The sequence below is a fragment of the Cibotium barometz genome, chromosome 47 (assembly GCF_041138505.1).
Source record: "Cibotium barometz isolate CiBa-2024 chromosome 47, ASM4113850v1, whole genome shotgun sequence".
NCBI classification, from domain to species: Eukaryota; Viridiplantae; Streptophyta; class Polypodiopsida; order Cyatheales; family Cibotiaceae; genus Cibotium; species Cibotium barometz.
Window position 1 is genome coordinate 22,124,506 of NC_141092.1, and position 16,335 is coordinate 22,140,840.

A 16,335-nucleotide genomic window follows, 5' to 3' on the forward strand; every position below is an offset into this window, starting at 1 on the left:
TCTTTGTCTTAAGCATTGTAATTATGTTTTAAGCATTCACTAATCATGTTTAATCCAGTAAATGCATGTGTAAGTCTGTACATATGTGTGGATTCAGATACATGTTTGGTGTGTGTGTACATGTAATTATGTTTTAAGCATGTTTAAGCATTCACTAATCATGTTTAATCATTCACTAATCATGTTTAATCCAGTAAATGCATGTGTAAGTCTGTACATATGTGTGGATTCAGATACATGTTTGGTGTGTGTGTACATGTAATTATGTTTTAAGCATGTTTAAGCATTCACTAATCATGTTTAATCCAGTAAATGCATGTGTAAGTCTGTACATATGTGTGGATTCAGATACATGTTTGGTGTGTGTGTACATGTGTGTGCATGTTTTTGGTCTTTCTCTTACCTTGTTGCAAGAAACAACAGCTGAGGCACCTTGTGATTCAGCCCCAATCAGCAGCCGACACATGGCACAACTGGCGTGGCACTGCCACGTGGCACAGATGACGACGTGGCAACTAACACATGTGCAGGTACGGTTGGCTGCACAGGCTGGATTGCACGTATGGCACTGACACGTGGCAGCTGGATAGACACGTTGCAAGACTGCAGGCGCTGCCACTAGGGGTGCTGACGTGGCAGGCGCTGCAGCCGTACTGCACCCAAGAGAGAGAGAGAAGTGAAGGCGCCGTGCAGCAAGCATGGGCGTTGGGCAACAGCGAAGAGAAGCGCCGGGCAGCTACACGCGATGAGCATCCGAGCGGCAACAAATCGCGCAAGGGAGAAAAGCAAAGGGAAGAAAACGCCGGGCAGCCCATATATAAAAATATTTTTTTTTTAAAGCAGCATGGGTTTTTGAAAAAACGCTAGCGCTACTTGTGTTTTTCTTTTATTTAAAAAAGAATGAGAGAAAAAAAGAGCTATTCGCAACATGGGCATGACTCGGAGCTATGGTATGCAACCAGGTATGCATGGAGGTATGTATGGAGGTATGCCAGGAGGTATGAGGTATGCCTAGTATGGGAGGTGGTATGATGGGCATGGGATCTAATGCTGTGGGCAATTCTTTTCTCAAACCACATCCCTATGATAATCTTGTTCAAGGCGAGAAGCCAAAAGATTATAAAGAGGGTGGTGCTGCAGTAAAGTTTGATACTTTTAGTGGTGTAAAGGATCGTTTGAAGGCTCTCACCTTCATTCAACAGTTTAATGCAGCATTTTCTCGTGGTAACTTCACAGAGGCATCTACGGTACGAAAGGCAGCTTCTTTCCTAAAGGGTAATGCTCTTCAATGGTGGTCGACACTTCTTCATCAAGGAATAGCACCTAGCACTTGGGTGGAGTTCAAGCAAATCTTCTCTTCCTTATGGTTGACACCGACTTTTGAGGTGGATGTTATGACAGCTTGGCATAGACTAGATCCCAGAGATTGTAACAATCTGGAAGAATATAACAAGAAATTTTGGGATGCTCTGCTACCAGTCACATCCTTTAGGCCCGTGTCACTGGTTGAGCAGATAGAGACTTATTGATGCGGGTTACCCAAGGAGCTTCGAGATTATTGCATCAAAACAAAGGTCATTAATATGACTCAGATGATAGAAAATGCTCAAACTGGATATGCCATGCTTACTGGTCATATGTCAAGATTCAAGGATCAACGTCTCTTCTCCAAGAAAGCATCAAAGGAGTCGAAAGAGACTAAAAACACTGAACCACGAGAGAAGGGGCAATCCAAGAAGAGAAAATTTCAGCCCTTACCTCAAAGGACAGATGAAGAAAGAAAAGAGCTTATAGCTAGCAACAAATGTTTCTCTTGTGGAGAAGCAGGGCATCGGTACTATAGGTGTCCAAAGAGAGCACCTAAAAACACAGATGATTCACAGGAAGAGCCCAAAGCAAAGAAACAAAAACCGTCTGCTGGACTAGTACCTGACTTGATAGGGATGAAGCTAGGGGATGCATCTTCAGAGTTATGCAGAGCATAGGAAAGACTTCGAGATCAAGAGGTTTTGATCTTTTTCGATCCTGGGGCTCGTGCAAACTTCATCACCAGCAGCAAAGTTGGACATCAAACCAGAGGAGATGGGTGTGTTACATGAGGCTACTTTGGCTTGTCCTGGACATTCGGTTGAGGTTACACCGATCATTGGGAAACTGCGTCTCAGAGTGCAGACTTACATGGACATAGAGGATAACTTCTTCGTTATGCCTTTGGAGGGTTGTGATGTTTTGTTGGGTATGCCTTGGTGCCATAAGGTTAAAGCGGTGGTAGATACTTTCAACCGGAAAATCTCTCTCACTAATAAGAATAAGGAACACACTCTTGATGTAAAGCTTAAAGGGGAATCTATTCCTGTTGTATCGGCCTCGGCCATTTCTCGTCTAATAAAGAAACATCTTTTTGTTTACTTACTGTTTGTTAAAGAGAATCAAGATACTACACATTCTAACCTATCTGAGCTGGATAAGGAAAGATTGGATTTTCTCAAAAGTTTTCAAGATTGTTTTTCAGAGACTTTGCCAGGGGAATTGCCGCCTACTAGGCCTGAGGATCATGGGATTGATCTGATTTCTCGAAGTTCACCACCGAATAAGCCACCCTATAGGGTGAGTGCAGCCCAACAAGAAGAGATTATGAGCCAAGTGCGTGATCTGTTGGGGACAAAGGGTTGATTCAGCCAAGCTCTTCACCCTATTGTTCACCAGTGCTTTTGATACAAAAGAAAGATGGTTCTTGGCGACTGTGCATTGATTACAGGGCACTGAATAAGATTGCCATCAAGAGCAGATTCCCTATACCTCGAATCGATAATATTTTGGATCCATTACAAGGAGCAGCTTACTTCAGTCGCATTAATCTGAAGAGTGGATATCATCAAATTCGCATCAGGCCAGAAGATGTACACAAGACAGTTTGGACTTTATGAGGTTTTGGTCTTACGAATGCTCCAGCAACTTTTAACAAGATGATGGATCGGATTTTTCGACCCCACCGTGCTTTTGAGGACACTTTCTTTGATGATATGATTGTGTTTTCTCACTCAAAAAAGGAGCATCGGGAGCATTTGACCAAAGTCTTTGAGGAACTCAGAAAGCATAGGTTGGTTGTCAATGGAAAGAAGAGTGAATTCTTCATGCAGGAGATTCACTTTCTTGGGCACATAGTGTCTAAGGATAGCGTCGGATGGATCCAGCAAAAGTTGAAGCGATAAAGAATTGACCGGATTTACAAACTATTCATGATGTGAGAAGTTTCTTAGGACTTTGTTCATATTACAGGAGGTTTATCCGATTCTTTGCAAAAATTGCTTCACCTTTACATCACCTGACCAAGAAGGATGTAAAATTCCGATGGACAGTAAAGGAAGTGGAAGTTTTCAACAAGCTTAAGGAAAAGCTAACCACTGGTCCAGTGTTGGTTTTATCGGATCTTCATAAACCTTTTGTGGTACAGTGTGATGCATGCGGGAATAGCATTGGAGCTGTTCTTATGCAGGAAGGACATGTTATTGCTTATGAGAGTAGAACTCTGTCGCCAGTAAAAAGGAATCTACAAGTGTATGAGAAGGAGCTTCTTGCGATTATTCATGCTCTTTCTACTTGGAAGCATTACCTTCTTGGGGCTGATTTCATTGTTCAGAGTGATCATCAGACTCTTCGATACTTCCTTTCTCAAACGAAGCTCTCAAAGAAGCATATGAGATGGGCAAACTTTTTGTCCATGTTTCACTTTCAGATTATTCATGTAGATGGCAAAAAGAATGTGGTAGCGGATGCCTTGTCTAAGAAACCACATGTGGCCGCCGTCTCCGTTATCTTTCATCATGAACTTGATGATATGCGAGAACAATATGCCCATGACTCAGATTTTGAGCGGATTTTTGATCGTTTGACCGAAGGAGAGCGAGTTGATCATTATTCTCTCAAGGAAGGATTCTTGATGATGCATGACAAATTGTGTGTCACATCTCAGCTGCGGCAGAAGGTTTTGACAAAATGCCATACTCCACCTTATGCAGGCCATCGTGGTATTGAGGCTACAGTGAAGGCTTTGGAGGCATTCTTTTATTGGCCTACTATGCGCAGGGATGCTGATGCTTTTGTTCGTGATTGTATCATTTGTCAGAAGGTGAAGTATGACCGTCAAAAGACACCTAGGTTACTTCATCCTTTGCCTATTCTAGATAGACCCTGGGAGAGTATTGCTATGGATTTTATCTTTAATCTTCCTAGGACAAAGAGTGGGAATGATGGCATCTCGACTATCATAGATCATTTCAGCAAGCAGACTCATTTCATTCCAGTTAGGAAGAAGATTAATACAGAGCAAATGGTGAGGATATTTTTGACGAATATCTTCAAATACCATGGGATGCCCACATCTATTGACAGTGACCGAGATCCTCAAATGACGAGTTTATTTTGGAGAGCATTCTTCGAGAACATGAAGACTTCGTTGAAGTTCTCATCGTCTTTTCATCCACAAACAGATGGGCAATCGGAAATTGCCAACTCAGTTGTATTGGACCTTCTAAAGTGTTATGTTTCGGATCATAAGGAACAGTGGGAAAAGTATCTTCCTTTGGTGGAGTTCGCTTACAACAACACCATTCACACTTCGACAGGTAAGGCACCTTTCGAGATTGTGGAAGGCGAGAAGAAAGTATCTCCGATCCTGCATACAAAAGATAAGATCTTCGAGGCAGATCGTTTTGTGGAGAATATGACAAAAAGGTCAAAGTGGCTCTTCAAAGGACTCGAGAAACAGAGAAAAGCAGCAAACCTTCACCGTCGATCATTGGTTTTTGATTTGGATGATTGGGTGCTTTTGAGATTTGAGAAGGCTAGACTCAGGAAAATGAAGGGTAAACAGAGCTTATATCCTAGATTGAGTATGTGGTACTATGGGTCTTTTTAGGTGATTGAGAAGATGAGTGATGTTTCCTATCGTCTTCAGTTACCGGATTTTTGGAAGATTCATAATGCATTCCATGTGAGTCTTCTTAGACCTTTCAGAGGTGCGGTGCCTACAGAGCAGGTTGATGAGCCGCAACCAGAGGTAGAAGAACTTCATGAGATTCTTCAACCGGAACAAATTTTGGCACATAAAGAAAGAAAAGTCAAAGGTGAAGTTTTTGAACTATTCACCTATGGATTCAAAGTGGATGGAGGAGGGTGACTTGGCAGATTCACCGAGGATACTACAACTTTACCTCGAGGCTTTTGGTTTGGAGCCTACCTTAGAAAGTGCTTCAACACGTTCAACTATGGATTCTGGAGTACTACCTGTTACTCAAGAGGGGGGTGACTCCGCTCCTTTGTCACAGAGTTCACTTGGATGAGATATGGAAGTCGCTTGGTGTTCTTATCACCACACCCGAGATACTGACCTGACAGTATATCTGCCTATGGGATTTCTATGATATGTGTGTACTAGTTACATGGTTTGATTCATGGATATACAAATATCTTTAGAGAATGGGGACGCCTATTCTAGACTTTCATTTGATATGCATCAGTGTTTATTCTTGTTCATGATGTACTGTTGATCGTGGGTCCTTTGGGATGGCCATGAGCAAAGCACGTAAAGCATCCAGGGAGACATGATTATTCACGAAGTGGATGCTCTCGATTTATGTATTCCGATGTTCTGTTTCAGTTGACAAGACATAGCTTTCTCGTTGCTTTCTTAGGTTCTGTTTCAGTTGGCAGAATCTTTGAATGAACAATCAAGGACGATTGCTTTGTTTTAAGGGGGGGTATGTTACAGGACTGAGTATTTTATCTCTTTGTCTTAAGCATTGTAATTATGTTTTAAGCATGCTTAAGCATTCACTAACCATGTTTAATACAGTAAATGCATGTGTAAGTCTGTACATGTGTGTGGATTCAAATACATGTTTGGTGTGTGTACATGTGTGCATGTTTTTGGTTTTTCTTACTTTGTTGCAAGAAACAACAGCTTAGGCACCTTGTGATTCAACCCTAATCAGCAACCGACACATGGCACAGATGACGTGGCAGCTACACGTGTGCAGGTACAGCTCGCTGCACAGGCTGGACTGCACGTATGGCGCTGACACGTGGCAGCTGGATAGACAGGTTGCAAGACTGCAGGCACGGCCACTGGGTGCTGACGTGGCAGGCGCTACAACCGTACTTTCTCGGGAATTGTACAAGGGCTATGCCGACCTTGAGTTACAAATAAATACCTGCGGGGGCGCCACGCTTTGAGGCCAATTAGTCTTTTGTGTAGGAGCACTCTAGCTCCACTTATTTATTTTCTTCTTCTTCCAAATTTATTATTCCAGTTCGTAAAGCGATTAAGGTGTGAGTAAGTGTGTTCACTACCGGTTTCACTCTGCCTGGATAATCCGGTGTAGAACTAATGGTAATCATACGGGAGAACATCATGACCTGGGGCCTCTCAACTCGTTGCCAAACCTCATCGGATAAATCTGGCCCCCAGAAGGTTGCTCCATACATCAAGGCTTATGTGACGAGGGTGTTTAAAAGCCAGCCCTTCGTCGTGGGCTCCTGGAAATGTGCCTGGAAGCACTGTCGCTCAAGGCTGCATATCCCCACATCACTCTGGCATGTACTGCGGGAACCATGGTAAAGCGTGGGCCACTGAAAGTGACACCAAGGTAGACATAGGATGAGACAATCTCCACTGGATCCCCTCTATATGTGAAGCTCAATCTGGATGTGAAGGAGCGAGAGGTATTGAAGACCATTACCTTGGTTTTACCAAGGTTAACAGAGAGGTCCCGCTGAGTGCAAAAGTCATGTATGTCTCTGAAGCCCTTTGACTGAGTCTGAGAGGAGGACGATGTCATCTGCATAAAGTAGTATGGGGATCAATATGCCTGCAAGTGTGGAACCAGCCCCGCCTAATCCATCAATGAAGCTCGAGATCTCATCAATGTAGAGGCCAAAAAGAGTGGCTGATAGAGGGCAGCCCTGTTTCACCCCAATAGTGCTGGAAATCTCCTGTGATGTACCTCCTGAGGCTCACTCGTCCAGTGACGGACTCATAGAGGGCAACGATGCTCCAAACCATGTCAGATGGGACTCCGATCTCCTGTAGACGGTGTAGGAGGCGGGCTCAGGGTACAGTATCAAAAGCTTTGCAGAAATCCACAAAGCAACAGTAAATCCTCTGATGTCGTGCTCTACCCTACTCGATGATGGCACGAAGGATGGAGATGTGGTCAAGGGTAGAGTAGCTCCTCCGAAAGCCAACCTATCCTGAGGTTCTGCATCCTTGGCTCTCTACAAATGAACTGAGCTCTGCCTCTAGCACTATTCCATAGAGTTTGGCCAATGTGTGGCCAATCATGATCGTCCTGTAGTTATTAGGATCAAGTGGATCTCCCACTTTAATGCTTCAGAAATATTTGGATGCTTTTCAGTCGCGGACAACTGTTTAGAAGCCGAGATGGATGTCACCATTTGGCCACCCAATTGGTCCACCCATGCTTTCTTATCATGTATGTACATTGGACTGGTGTCCATGGCAATTGTATATGCCGGGGATTGATGCCACTCATGTGATACTGTGGACTTGGCTTTCCGTTGGGACTTGTGCCTCTGTGTACATGCCCGGAAATGCCTGGTGGATTGGTGTTCCATTGCGTCTGGTACTTTGTGTACTTGCCTGAGCACGTCTATTTTGGTATAGTCTCATGAACGGGGATTGTCCATACCAATGCTGCATAGCATAGCATCTTTATGTGCTTGCTTGCAATTGAAAGTGCATGTTGTTTTCATGCTTGCTTGACCAATGTGTAGTTCCGAGTAAGGGGATGCCCGCCCGCGAACCGTGCGCGTGAAATTGTCTGCTGACATGGTTATGTGGCATGTGACAGGTGGTAAGTATTGGTCATAAACCTATCCTTAAGAGTTAGCATTAATTTATAAGTGAGTGTGTACACACTTCATTAAGTTTTGGGTGACCAAAACTCACTTATAAATTATGACCGGCCCAATGTTCACACACACTGATGTCTCGAGGTGGACATAACCCAATGTCCACCGCCCAGACCTTATCCCCTTTGTACAAAGGGAGTAACCAGCCATGTGTCCACTCTAGCTTGCTCCACAAAGCACCTACTTGCCACCTACACTGGACAACTCACCACCTCATTCCTCCTCTCTCTAGAGATTGGCGCCTCCTTCATAAGGACTATTGGACTGCATTTTCTACACTTTCTCCTTCCCAACTCCATTTCCAAGCTTGCTAAGGTGTTTTTCAAGCTTCCAAGAGTGTTTCCGGATGCTAATCACTCTCCTACACACTCCCAATGATTGAAATTCAGCAAAACAGCTCTCTTTATTGCTGTAATTTCTGATCTTTTTACTGAAAACCCTAATTTCAGCCCTCCTTTCTCAAGTTGAACAAAAGGGGAAGCTTTTCCAAGGTTCCCTTCATCCTCTTGAAGAGTTTTGTCACGAAGAAATGCGACAAATTGAAGATCTCATCACTTCAAGGACTTCCATCGCGAAGACTTCCGTTGTCATCGACTCTACTTGCAATTGGTAAGCTTTTATGCTTAAATATGAAAGCAAGTACCAGGAGGGAGGAACCGGATTACAAGATCACATATCCTGTGTAGTATTCTCTTGTCTTACGTGCTCTCTTATGCAAATTGTTGTTACCATGTGTTGGTGGAACAATAGAGAGTAGATGGTAGGGAACATGGGCACTTGAGAGGGTAGTGTGGATTGCAAGTCTTGCAATACTCTTTTCATATGCATTGGTATGGAAATCTGGTTAGAAATGCCCATGACACTGTGTACTTGATTCTCCCAAGATCAATATACTTTATTTGAGGGAGGTGGGTCGGCCGTTCTGGCGCATTGTGTCTCTTGTCAATTCAGCAATTTACTTCTTGTATTTGAGCAAGTGTCCATCAAATCTTAGTGTATTTAAGTGTATTGATTAGCATTGTGTTCAACCAAGTTACACTTGAACAGTGTTTCACACACTGTCTGGAACCAAGGTGTGAACGGGGATTTTCCACAAACGAAAGCTAGAGCATTTTATTGGCATGGTTTGACCTGAAAGATGGCCATACAGCATAAGCAGCATGGGATTTTAATATTTATTCATCAAAGTGACTCATAACATTTATAAATCGGTGTCTTCACATATCATTAATGATGGACTGGACATATTATTATTTTTGGGCTTGGACAGGTGGACAAAAGAAGGCACCTAGATGAAACTTGGGCATCAAGCCAAGAAAAGCGTAAAGTTGATATTTTTGGGCCAACACTTGGAGTACAAGCCAAGGAAAGCATAAAGTGGATATTTTTGGGCCAAAACTTGGAGTATAAGCCAAGGAAAGCATAAAGTGGATATTTTGGACTGGTTCAACCACTTTTAGTCAAAAAGTGAAAAAGCACTTCAAAAATAGAGCTAGTCAACTCTATTAAAGCAGGTTTGGGCTGTTTTATCATCGTGCGCATCCCTCCTAGAGTTTCTCTCTCCTCTCTACTCGCTGACTTGCTCCAAAGATGCTACAGGGCTGGTCGACTTCCTCCATAGATGCTGACAAGGCTGGCCGACTACAGACTCTCTCTCTCTCTCTCTCTCTCTCTCTCTCTCTCTCTCCTCTGTTGCACTGGCCGTACAGCACACAACCCTGTCTTCCCTCTTGCACAGGCTGTACAGGGGTTGTACAGCACCTCCTCTACTCTCTACGCTGACAGTACGGATGGTGCAGCAGCTATATAGTGGTCTTGCAGCCATACAAAAGGCGGTACATGTTTCTACAGCAAAGGGGTATTTTTGGCTGTTTTTATGGACTGTTTTCAAGGCTGATTTGAGAGCTCTTGGGGGGCTGATTTGAGGCCCAGTTTGGGGGCTGATTTGGCACGGAGTTCAAGGCAGCTTTTGGCTCCGTACCAGGCTGATTTATGGATGGTTTATGAGCTGATTTTTGAGGACTGTTTTGGACAGCTCCTAGAGATGTTTGTATCTTGGCACTGGATAGAAATCCGGGCAAGATCTGTGCTGATGCTTTGTGGAAAATCCGGTGTTGTATGCACCCGCACCTTGGTATCTTGTAAAAGCTTCTGTGTGAATAAAGAAGTTCCTACGGGGGGCCGGCCGTTCCAGCTCAGTGTTGTGTTTTGATATTGTTTATGGTTATTTTCCGCTATGTTTTCATATCTTTGTTGGTATCTGAAGCGTCTGTTTATTGTTCCGGGTCCCGTCTGGTTTCAGCACCTCTCGTTCCACAGCTGCAATAGCAACAACGACAACAGCCCAAAGTTGCAGAGGGCTAGCAACCTAGCCAATGTCAGAGCCCCCATTCCCCCCATGGATCCAACTTGCACTGAGGATCCCCGAGGTTATGGTTCGATCTGAAAACTGTTTCGATCATTTACCCTCGAACGATGTAGGAGATCCACGTGGATTCTCGGTAGCCTCACAGGCTCCCTTGGTTTCAGCTCCAAACACGGCGCCCTTGGCAGCAACTATAGGATTACCCCCAGACAATATAGGAGATGCAGCTGGATCTGCAGTGACCTCAGAGGGCTCCCTTGGCTATAGATCCAAATCTTGCAAAGTTGGATACCCCTCCATGTGGGCCTGGGGTCAGCACGGCTCTTGGAGAGCGGTTGGAGGTTCACCCCCCTCTTGCCGGTCCGCTACTAATTTATTTTGTTGCGGTCTAGTAGAGAGGCTCCGTCCTCAAGCCTTACACGCATGAGATGGCCATTGTGGATCCTCGGAATGCTGGAGAACCCTTTCTGCAGTTGGATGCTGCCCCTCCCCTCTTTGGAGGCTGGTGTAGACACTTAGAATAGGCCCCTAGGGTGGCGTTCTATCTTTGTATTAGCAATGTAGCTGTCCTCCAAGAGCAGCCGTCCATGGAGGAAGTGCCTCTATATGTTGTGTTTCTTTTATTGTTGTAGCAGTGCTTGTACTCTGCCTTCTAGGCACGTCTTTTTCAACTAATAGAAGGAGCTCTTTTTCGGTTTTGGTGGGGGGTGTGTGTGTGTGTGTGTGTGTGTGTGTGTGTGTGTGTGTGTGGAAGAGGAAGAATAACCAGTCCAATGAAAACAATGAATGACTTCGTCTCTTGCACTTACTTTGAACCTTGTGTGGGCGGGTCGTTGACCTATCCTCCACATGTAACGCCACTTGCGATCCGGCCCGGTGGGGATGGAAGGCCGAGAATCCTCGGGCAGTAGCGACGCCCTCTTTCCCATGTCCTCGTCCACAGCGCTACGTGGCACCTCCACCCCTCCAGGGGTCACACCAACCTAAACCAGACCAAACCAAACCACGACTTGTGAGCGTGCTGCCACTGGCATCCTGTGTGTGCGCGCACGAAAGAGAGAGACAGACAGACAGACAGACCGCATGGCAAGGACCTGATAATGCAGTAGGGGGCGTTCTTGTTCTCTCTTGAAGTCGTCCGACTTCTGGAAGAAATCTTCCATCATGTCCAGAAATTTGTCGTTGTCTTCGGCAAGACAACGCGGATCTCGAATGATGAGGGCGCCCATCTCCCGCAGGGAGGCCGCGACGCGCTCGCATAACAGCTTCTCCTGATAATGGGCGGGGGAGGTTGAGGAGCTTTCTTCATCTTCCCGTGCTACGCCAAGACGTCCACTGGATCGAAGGTACGGCTGTAGATCGATGACAGGAAGCTGCATCCCTGTTCACGTGCTTGTTTTGGCGTATTTACTGCGTAACTCGGTTGTTGCTTTACCCGGCGGGAAGGGGAGGAGTTCAGACAAAGCTGCATAGCGATCGGCTTTTCTGGTTGTCCCGGACCCCAGGGACGCCACCCCTGGCTTAGTAAGGCCCGTTACACATACCCCACCGCCCATGTATGGGCGGGGGAGATTTTCTGCCCATGAATTATGGGCAGTGGATACCCTCACCACATCAGCATGGGTAGACAGGGGTACGGACGATGTGTAATGGACCTAATACCAACTTGGCATTTTAGGAACCTTTTGAAGCGGTGAACAGTTTTCTTTTTCATAATTCTAAAAAAAACAAAATCGACAAAATATATATCGTGAAAGAGATAATTCGAAATTTCCCTCGTTGTTCTCTCCCTCAACCTATGTTCTCTCTCTCTCTCTCTCTCTCTCTCTCTCTCTCTCAACAACGAAGGAGTTCAACACACAATAGCAGAACAAATCAGTTCTTCATCCTACAGCGTTACATCATAAGCTTCAAAAAAGACCACAACAAGTTGTGCATCACAAGGCTTCACAATGCCAGGTACATGGTTGGGATACCGGGTGTGTGCAGTGCTACTTTGTTTTTTCATTCTCTAATATAAATGCTACGTTTGCCATCCAAAACACAAAACATTGGTTTTTTCCTCATGATTCTCCATCTTTGTTGTTGTGCTCGCAAAACCTATAAAACAAATAAAATACCTACACATAGAAAGACAAGGTTGCGTACCCATATTTCATGTCTGAATACCTTTCAAACCAAGCCATCTGTACACAACTATTCACAACAAAAAACCAAACATCACTACATGTTAAAAACCAAACGCGGATATGTTTGAAACAAATACTCTCAAGCTTGTTTGTTTACTTACCTTTATTTTGAGTACTGTTACTAAATTCAACGAATCATGTTGTAAAAATTCAAAGACTTTCCAATTGTTTTTGGATTTACACAATAAAGAAAATTAATTCTAGTGTTTTGTTTTCTTTTGCAAATCAGAGAGAACAAGTCATAACACATCTTCAGCTACTGCTGCCTACAATTGTTGGGTTCTTCACATGTTGTTTTCATGTATGGAATGGCCTAATGTCAACGTCAACACTTCAAGATTTCAATGAACATGATGACATGGCCTTCGAAGATTTCATTTCTCCAATACTACATTTGTTGTGGGCAGTTGGGTGTGCACGATGGCCACGATCATTTGATCCACCCATGCACCAATGGTATGTGAAGCCATGGTCCACCATCTATTGCTGGAATCATTTTATCTTCCATGCTCATGCGAACAATGAGCAATGGAGGGAGATATTCAGACTACGAATACAATTGTTCCTTACACTGTGTGACTTGGTTCGAGAGGACATTCAACAAGGTGACATCCCCAAAAGATACAAGAATATTCCAGGTCATGTCTTCAAAGTAGAAAAAAGGGTTGCGATAGCAATAATGGTTCTTGCATCTGGAAATAGCCATGGCCATGTTGCTAGTAGCTTTAGTTATGGGAGGTCTACGGCATCAAGGTTCTTGATGCAGTTTGTTGATGCATTGGTGGCAAGAGGGGGTCATCTAATAAAATGGCCAAGCACACAGTCTGAGCGATAGGAGGTCAAAGATGGCTTTCAATCTTTCAGAGGTTTGCCTAATTGTTGCGGAGCAATTGACTGTACCCACATCAATCTCCATCTTCCTACAAATGAGCAAAGTGAGCCATTGCGAGATCGTCATAGCAACTACAGTATGATTGTTCAAGGTGTAGTCGACTCCAACATGAAATTCATTGACGTGAATATTGGATGGCCGGGGTCATACAATGACACACATGTCTTGAAGAATTCGGGTTTCTATCGAGAATGCCAAGGCAATCAGTGTTTTGTGCAGGACCACCATTCAGATTTGGGGACCTGTCCATTCAAGAGTACATTATGGGGCGATGGTGGGTACATGTTGCTTCCTTGGCTCATGATCCCTTTCAACCACGCACAACTCGGTAATGAGTTATGTAGAAGATACAATTTCTTGCAATCATAAAAAAGAATTGTTGTGGAGCATGTTTTTGGGTGCCTCAAAGGGACTTGGAAGATTCCAGGTGGTGTCATTGAATCCCCAAACTTGCGTACTCTACCTACAGTCATTCTTGGTTGTTGTATACTACACAACATCATGATGGATTTCAATTATGATTTCCACAACCTGGAAGATACAAGGGTGGATGTAAATCTCTCCCTCATCGACAACCCTCATGGACGGGACCCCAACATGGCAATCAAGGACACTGTAGAGGGATACTGAATGCGACAAATCCTAACGGAATACTTAGACATGCAAGGCATAGCATGCTAGAAATCCTTTGCCTTCGTTTAAACACAGTGAAATTACAAATTTTTTAGTGTGCCCAGATGGTTAAGGGCGAGATTCAATTTCTAATTGTTTCTTGCACTTACACTTATTAACTTTTGACAGTAAAAATAGCAACTTTTGACAATAAAAACAGTAAGCAACTTTTCATTGTATGTAACAACAAACAGTCATCAAGGTTTTGAAAGTTTGAGTCATCAATATATTGACATCTAGCTATACCATATTACGTGTAGTTACCATATTCATTGTATCAAAGATTTTCGGCAATCTTTGCAAGTGCTTGCGACATAGCATGAACACTACTTGCAAACAATGTAGATGTCTTATCTTCTTTTTTTCAATGTCGAGACGCTCATTCTGGCTCTCTCGAGCAACACAAGATGTCTTGCTCTCTTTCCCTCCTCAGCTACCTCCCACCCATGCATAAGATCACCAGTGGCATCATGCAAGCCACCATCCAGTACATGTGTCCTCTTTCGAGCCTTTTTTGGGACACCGCTATTGGTTGGAGGTTTGTCAAAATTGGAAGCAGCACCAGTTGATTCATCTACTTGTGATGCCTCAGTGGTACGATGAGAGCTTAAACCTGGAACATGGTGAACCAAAACCAAGCTAGAATTCTAAGGGAAACATTATGTATTCAGCAAAATATGAGTACAAAAAGTAGTTAGTTGCATTACCATTGGTGGTGTCTAGCACACATGTTGTTAGGTTGACATTTCTATCTATTCCAAATAGTCTTTCTAGAACCTAGAAAAGATCAACATTGAAGTTCAAATGGCTAAATTTCCCTTCGTATTTGCGCTCCATTGTGGTCATCTACTAATAGCTATCTCTCCCTAAAGGGATGTTTCTTTCCCAATCACGGATCTCGCAAAAGGCTTGAAAATGCACTCGTACTTCTCATAGGCTTGTTTCCAATCAATTATGACCCCACGCTTTGCACACATTCCAACAATGTCAACCCATTGCTCCTTCGTGTTTTTCACCCTTTGGTACAAATCATATTCACTTTGCATTTCATTGTATTGTTTCTTGCATTCTAGGAGGACTATTTGGGATATCAAATCCCAAAAGAAGCAACCTGAACTAGCCTTGTCCTTCCTGCTTTCTACCTTGTTTGCATTCTTCTTGCCCCTTGCACACAGAAGGACTTCAAGCTAGGTTCAGTAAACACTGGTGTGGAATTTTCCTCATTTCTAATCAGGGCATGCAATGGTGGGTCTGATTGATCTCCAAAGGCAAGAGGTTTTGTGGTTGGGGGGGGGTTGTGAATGCAAGTGACACTCACATAGGTCAGTATTGAAATCATGCAAAGGGTGCATGTGGAATGGCTGTTGAGACTGGCTATCTAAGGAGGGGTTTTGAAAGAAGGCCCTTTCTCTCCCTCCATATACGTATTGTTCTTCAAAGATTGTTTAACTCAAAGGTCGCTGACTGTTTAGAACAATTTCATCCTCTTGGATTGATTCACTTGACTCTACATGCTTTTGCTGGGAATGATAAGATGGTGGGGGCAGCTAACCTGATGTATATGGCTATGTTGTTTGGTGACTGTGCGGCACACGTGGAGCTGGGGTTTGGCCTAATGTAGGAGGATGCAACAATGATAGCACATGTGAAGCTATGGATTGTCTGAATGCATGAGGTTGCGGCAACGTAGGACTATTTGGGGCAGATGAAGATGGTGGTGGCGGGGGACAACCAAAACCTAGCAGGAAGCGGAAAGACATTGGTGGGAGTATGCAAAGCTGCAAGTATTCGAAATAGGTAAGTTCAAATCACATCATGAAGAAAAACAAGCAAGAAAATGTGGAGATATCATGAATCTCTTACTAATTCGTTAGAGTGTATGAAGTTCCAACACGCTTCTTCCTCAATAGCAAAACAAGATGACTGCAATACAGTCCGTTTGAGAGCGACCCACATCTTTTGTGGCAATAGAAGCAGTCGTGTTTGTCAAGTGATGGAAGGGGCCTAAATCAATCAAGTTCCAACACGCTTCTTCCTCAATAGCAAAAGAAGATGACTGCAATACAGTCTGTTTGAGAGCGACCCACTTCTTTTGTAGCAATAGTGCTACAAGCAGCCATGTTTGTCAAGTGATGGAAGGGGCCTAAATCACAAGCTTAATTGATGTCGTGATTGGGGTGGGAATACAGGGTGGAAAAATTGGAAACTTACATCAATTAAACTGACACATTATTACCTAACTTTTCATGTGACTCTCTCTCTGCCCCCCCTTTTTTCTCTCTCTC

General features: G+C 43.9%; 1 protein-coding gene and 1 pseudogene across 4 annotated transcripts in view; one reads left to right on the plus strand and one right to left on the minus strand.

Moving 5' to 3' along the window:
* The window catches only part of LOC147611507 (2-oxoglutarate (2OG) and Fe(II)-dependent oxygenase superfamily protein), a 29,027-nt gene extending 17,227 nt beyond the window's left edge, over positions 1-11,800 (minus strand). The window contains exons 1-2 of one of the 4 annotated variants that reach the window (XM_086784609.1): positions 11,392-11,797; positions 11,107-11,280 (exon numbers count right to left, since the gene is read on the minus strand). In XM_086784609.1, coding sequence (XP_086640735.1) covers positions 11,107-11,280; positions 11,392-11,676 — 459 coding nt within the window. In that variant the 5' untranslated portion in view covers positions 11,677-11,797. Of the gene's footprint in view, positions 1-11,106; positions 11,281-11,391 lie in introns of all 4 variants that reach the window. The other 3 variants (XM_086784611.1, XM_086784610.1, XM_086784612.1) reach the window with 3 other exon arrangements.
* Positions 11,801-12,844: 1,044 nt separating this feature from the next.
* On the plus strand, positions 12,845-15,847 carry LOC147611508 (protein ANTAGONIST OF LIKE HETEROCHROMATIN PROTEIN 1-like; annotated as a pseudogene).
* The last annotated feature ends 488 nt before the right edge of the window (positions 15,848-16,335 follow it).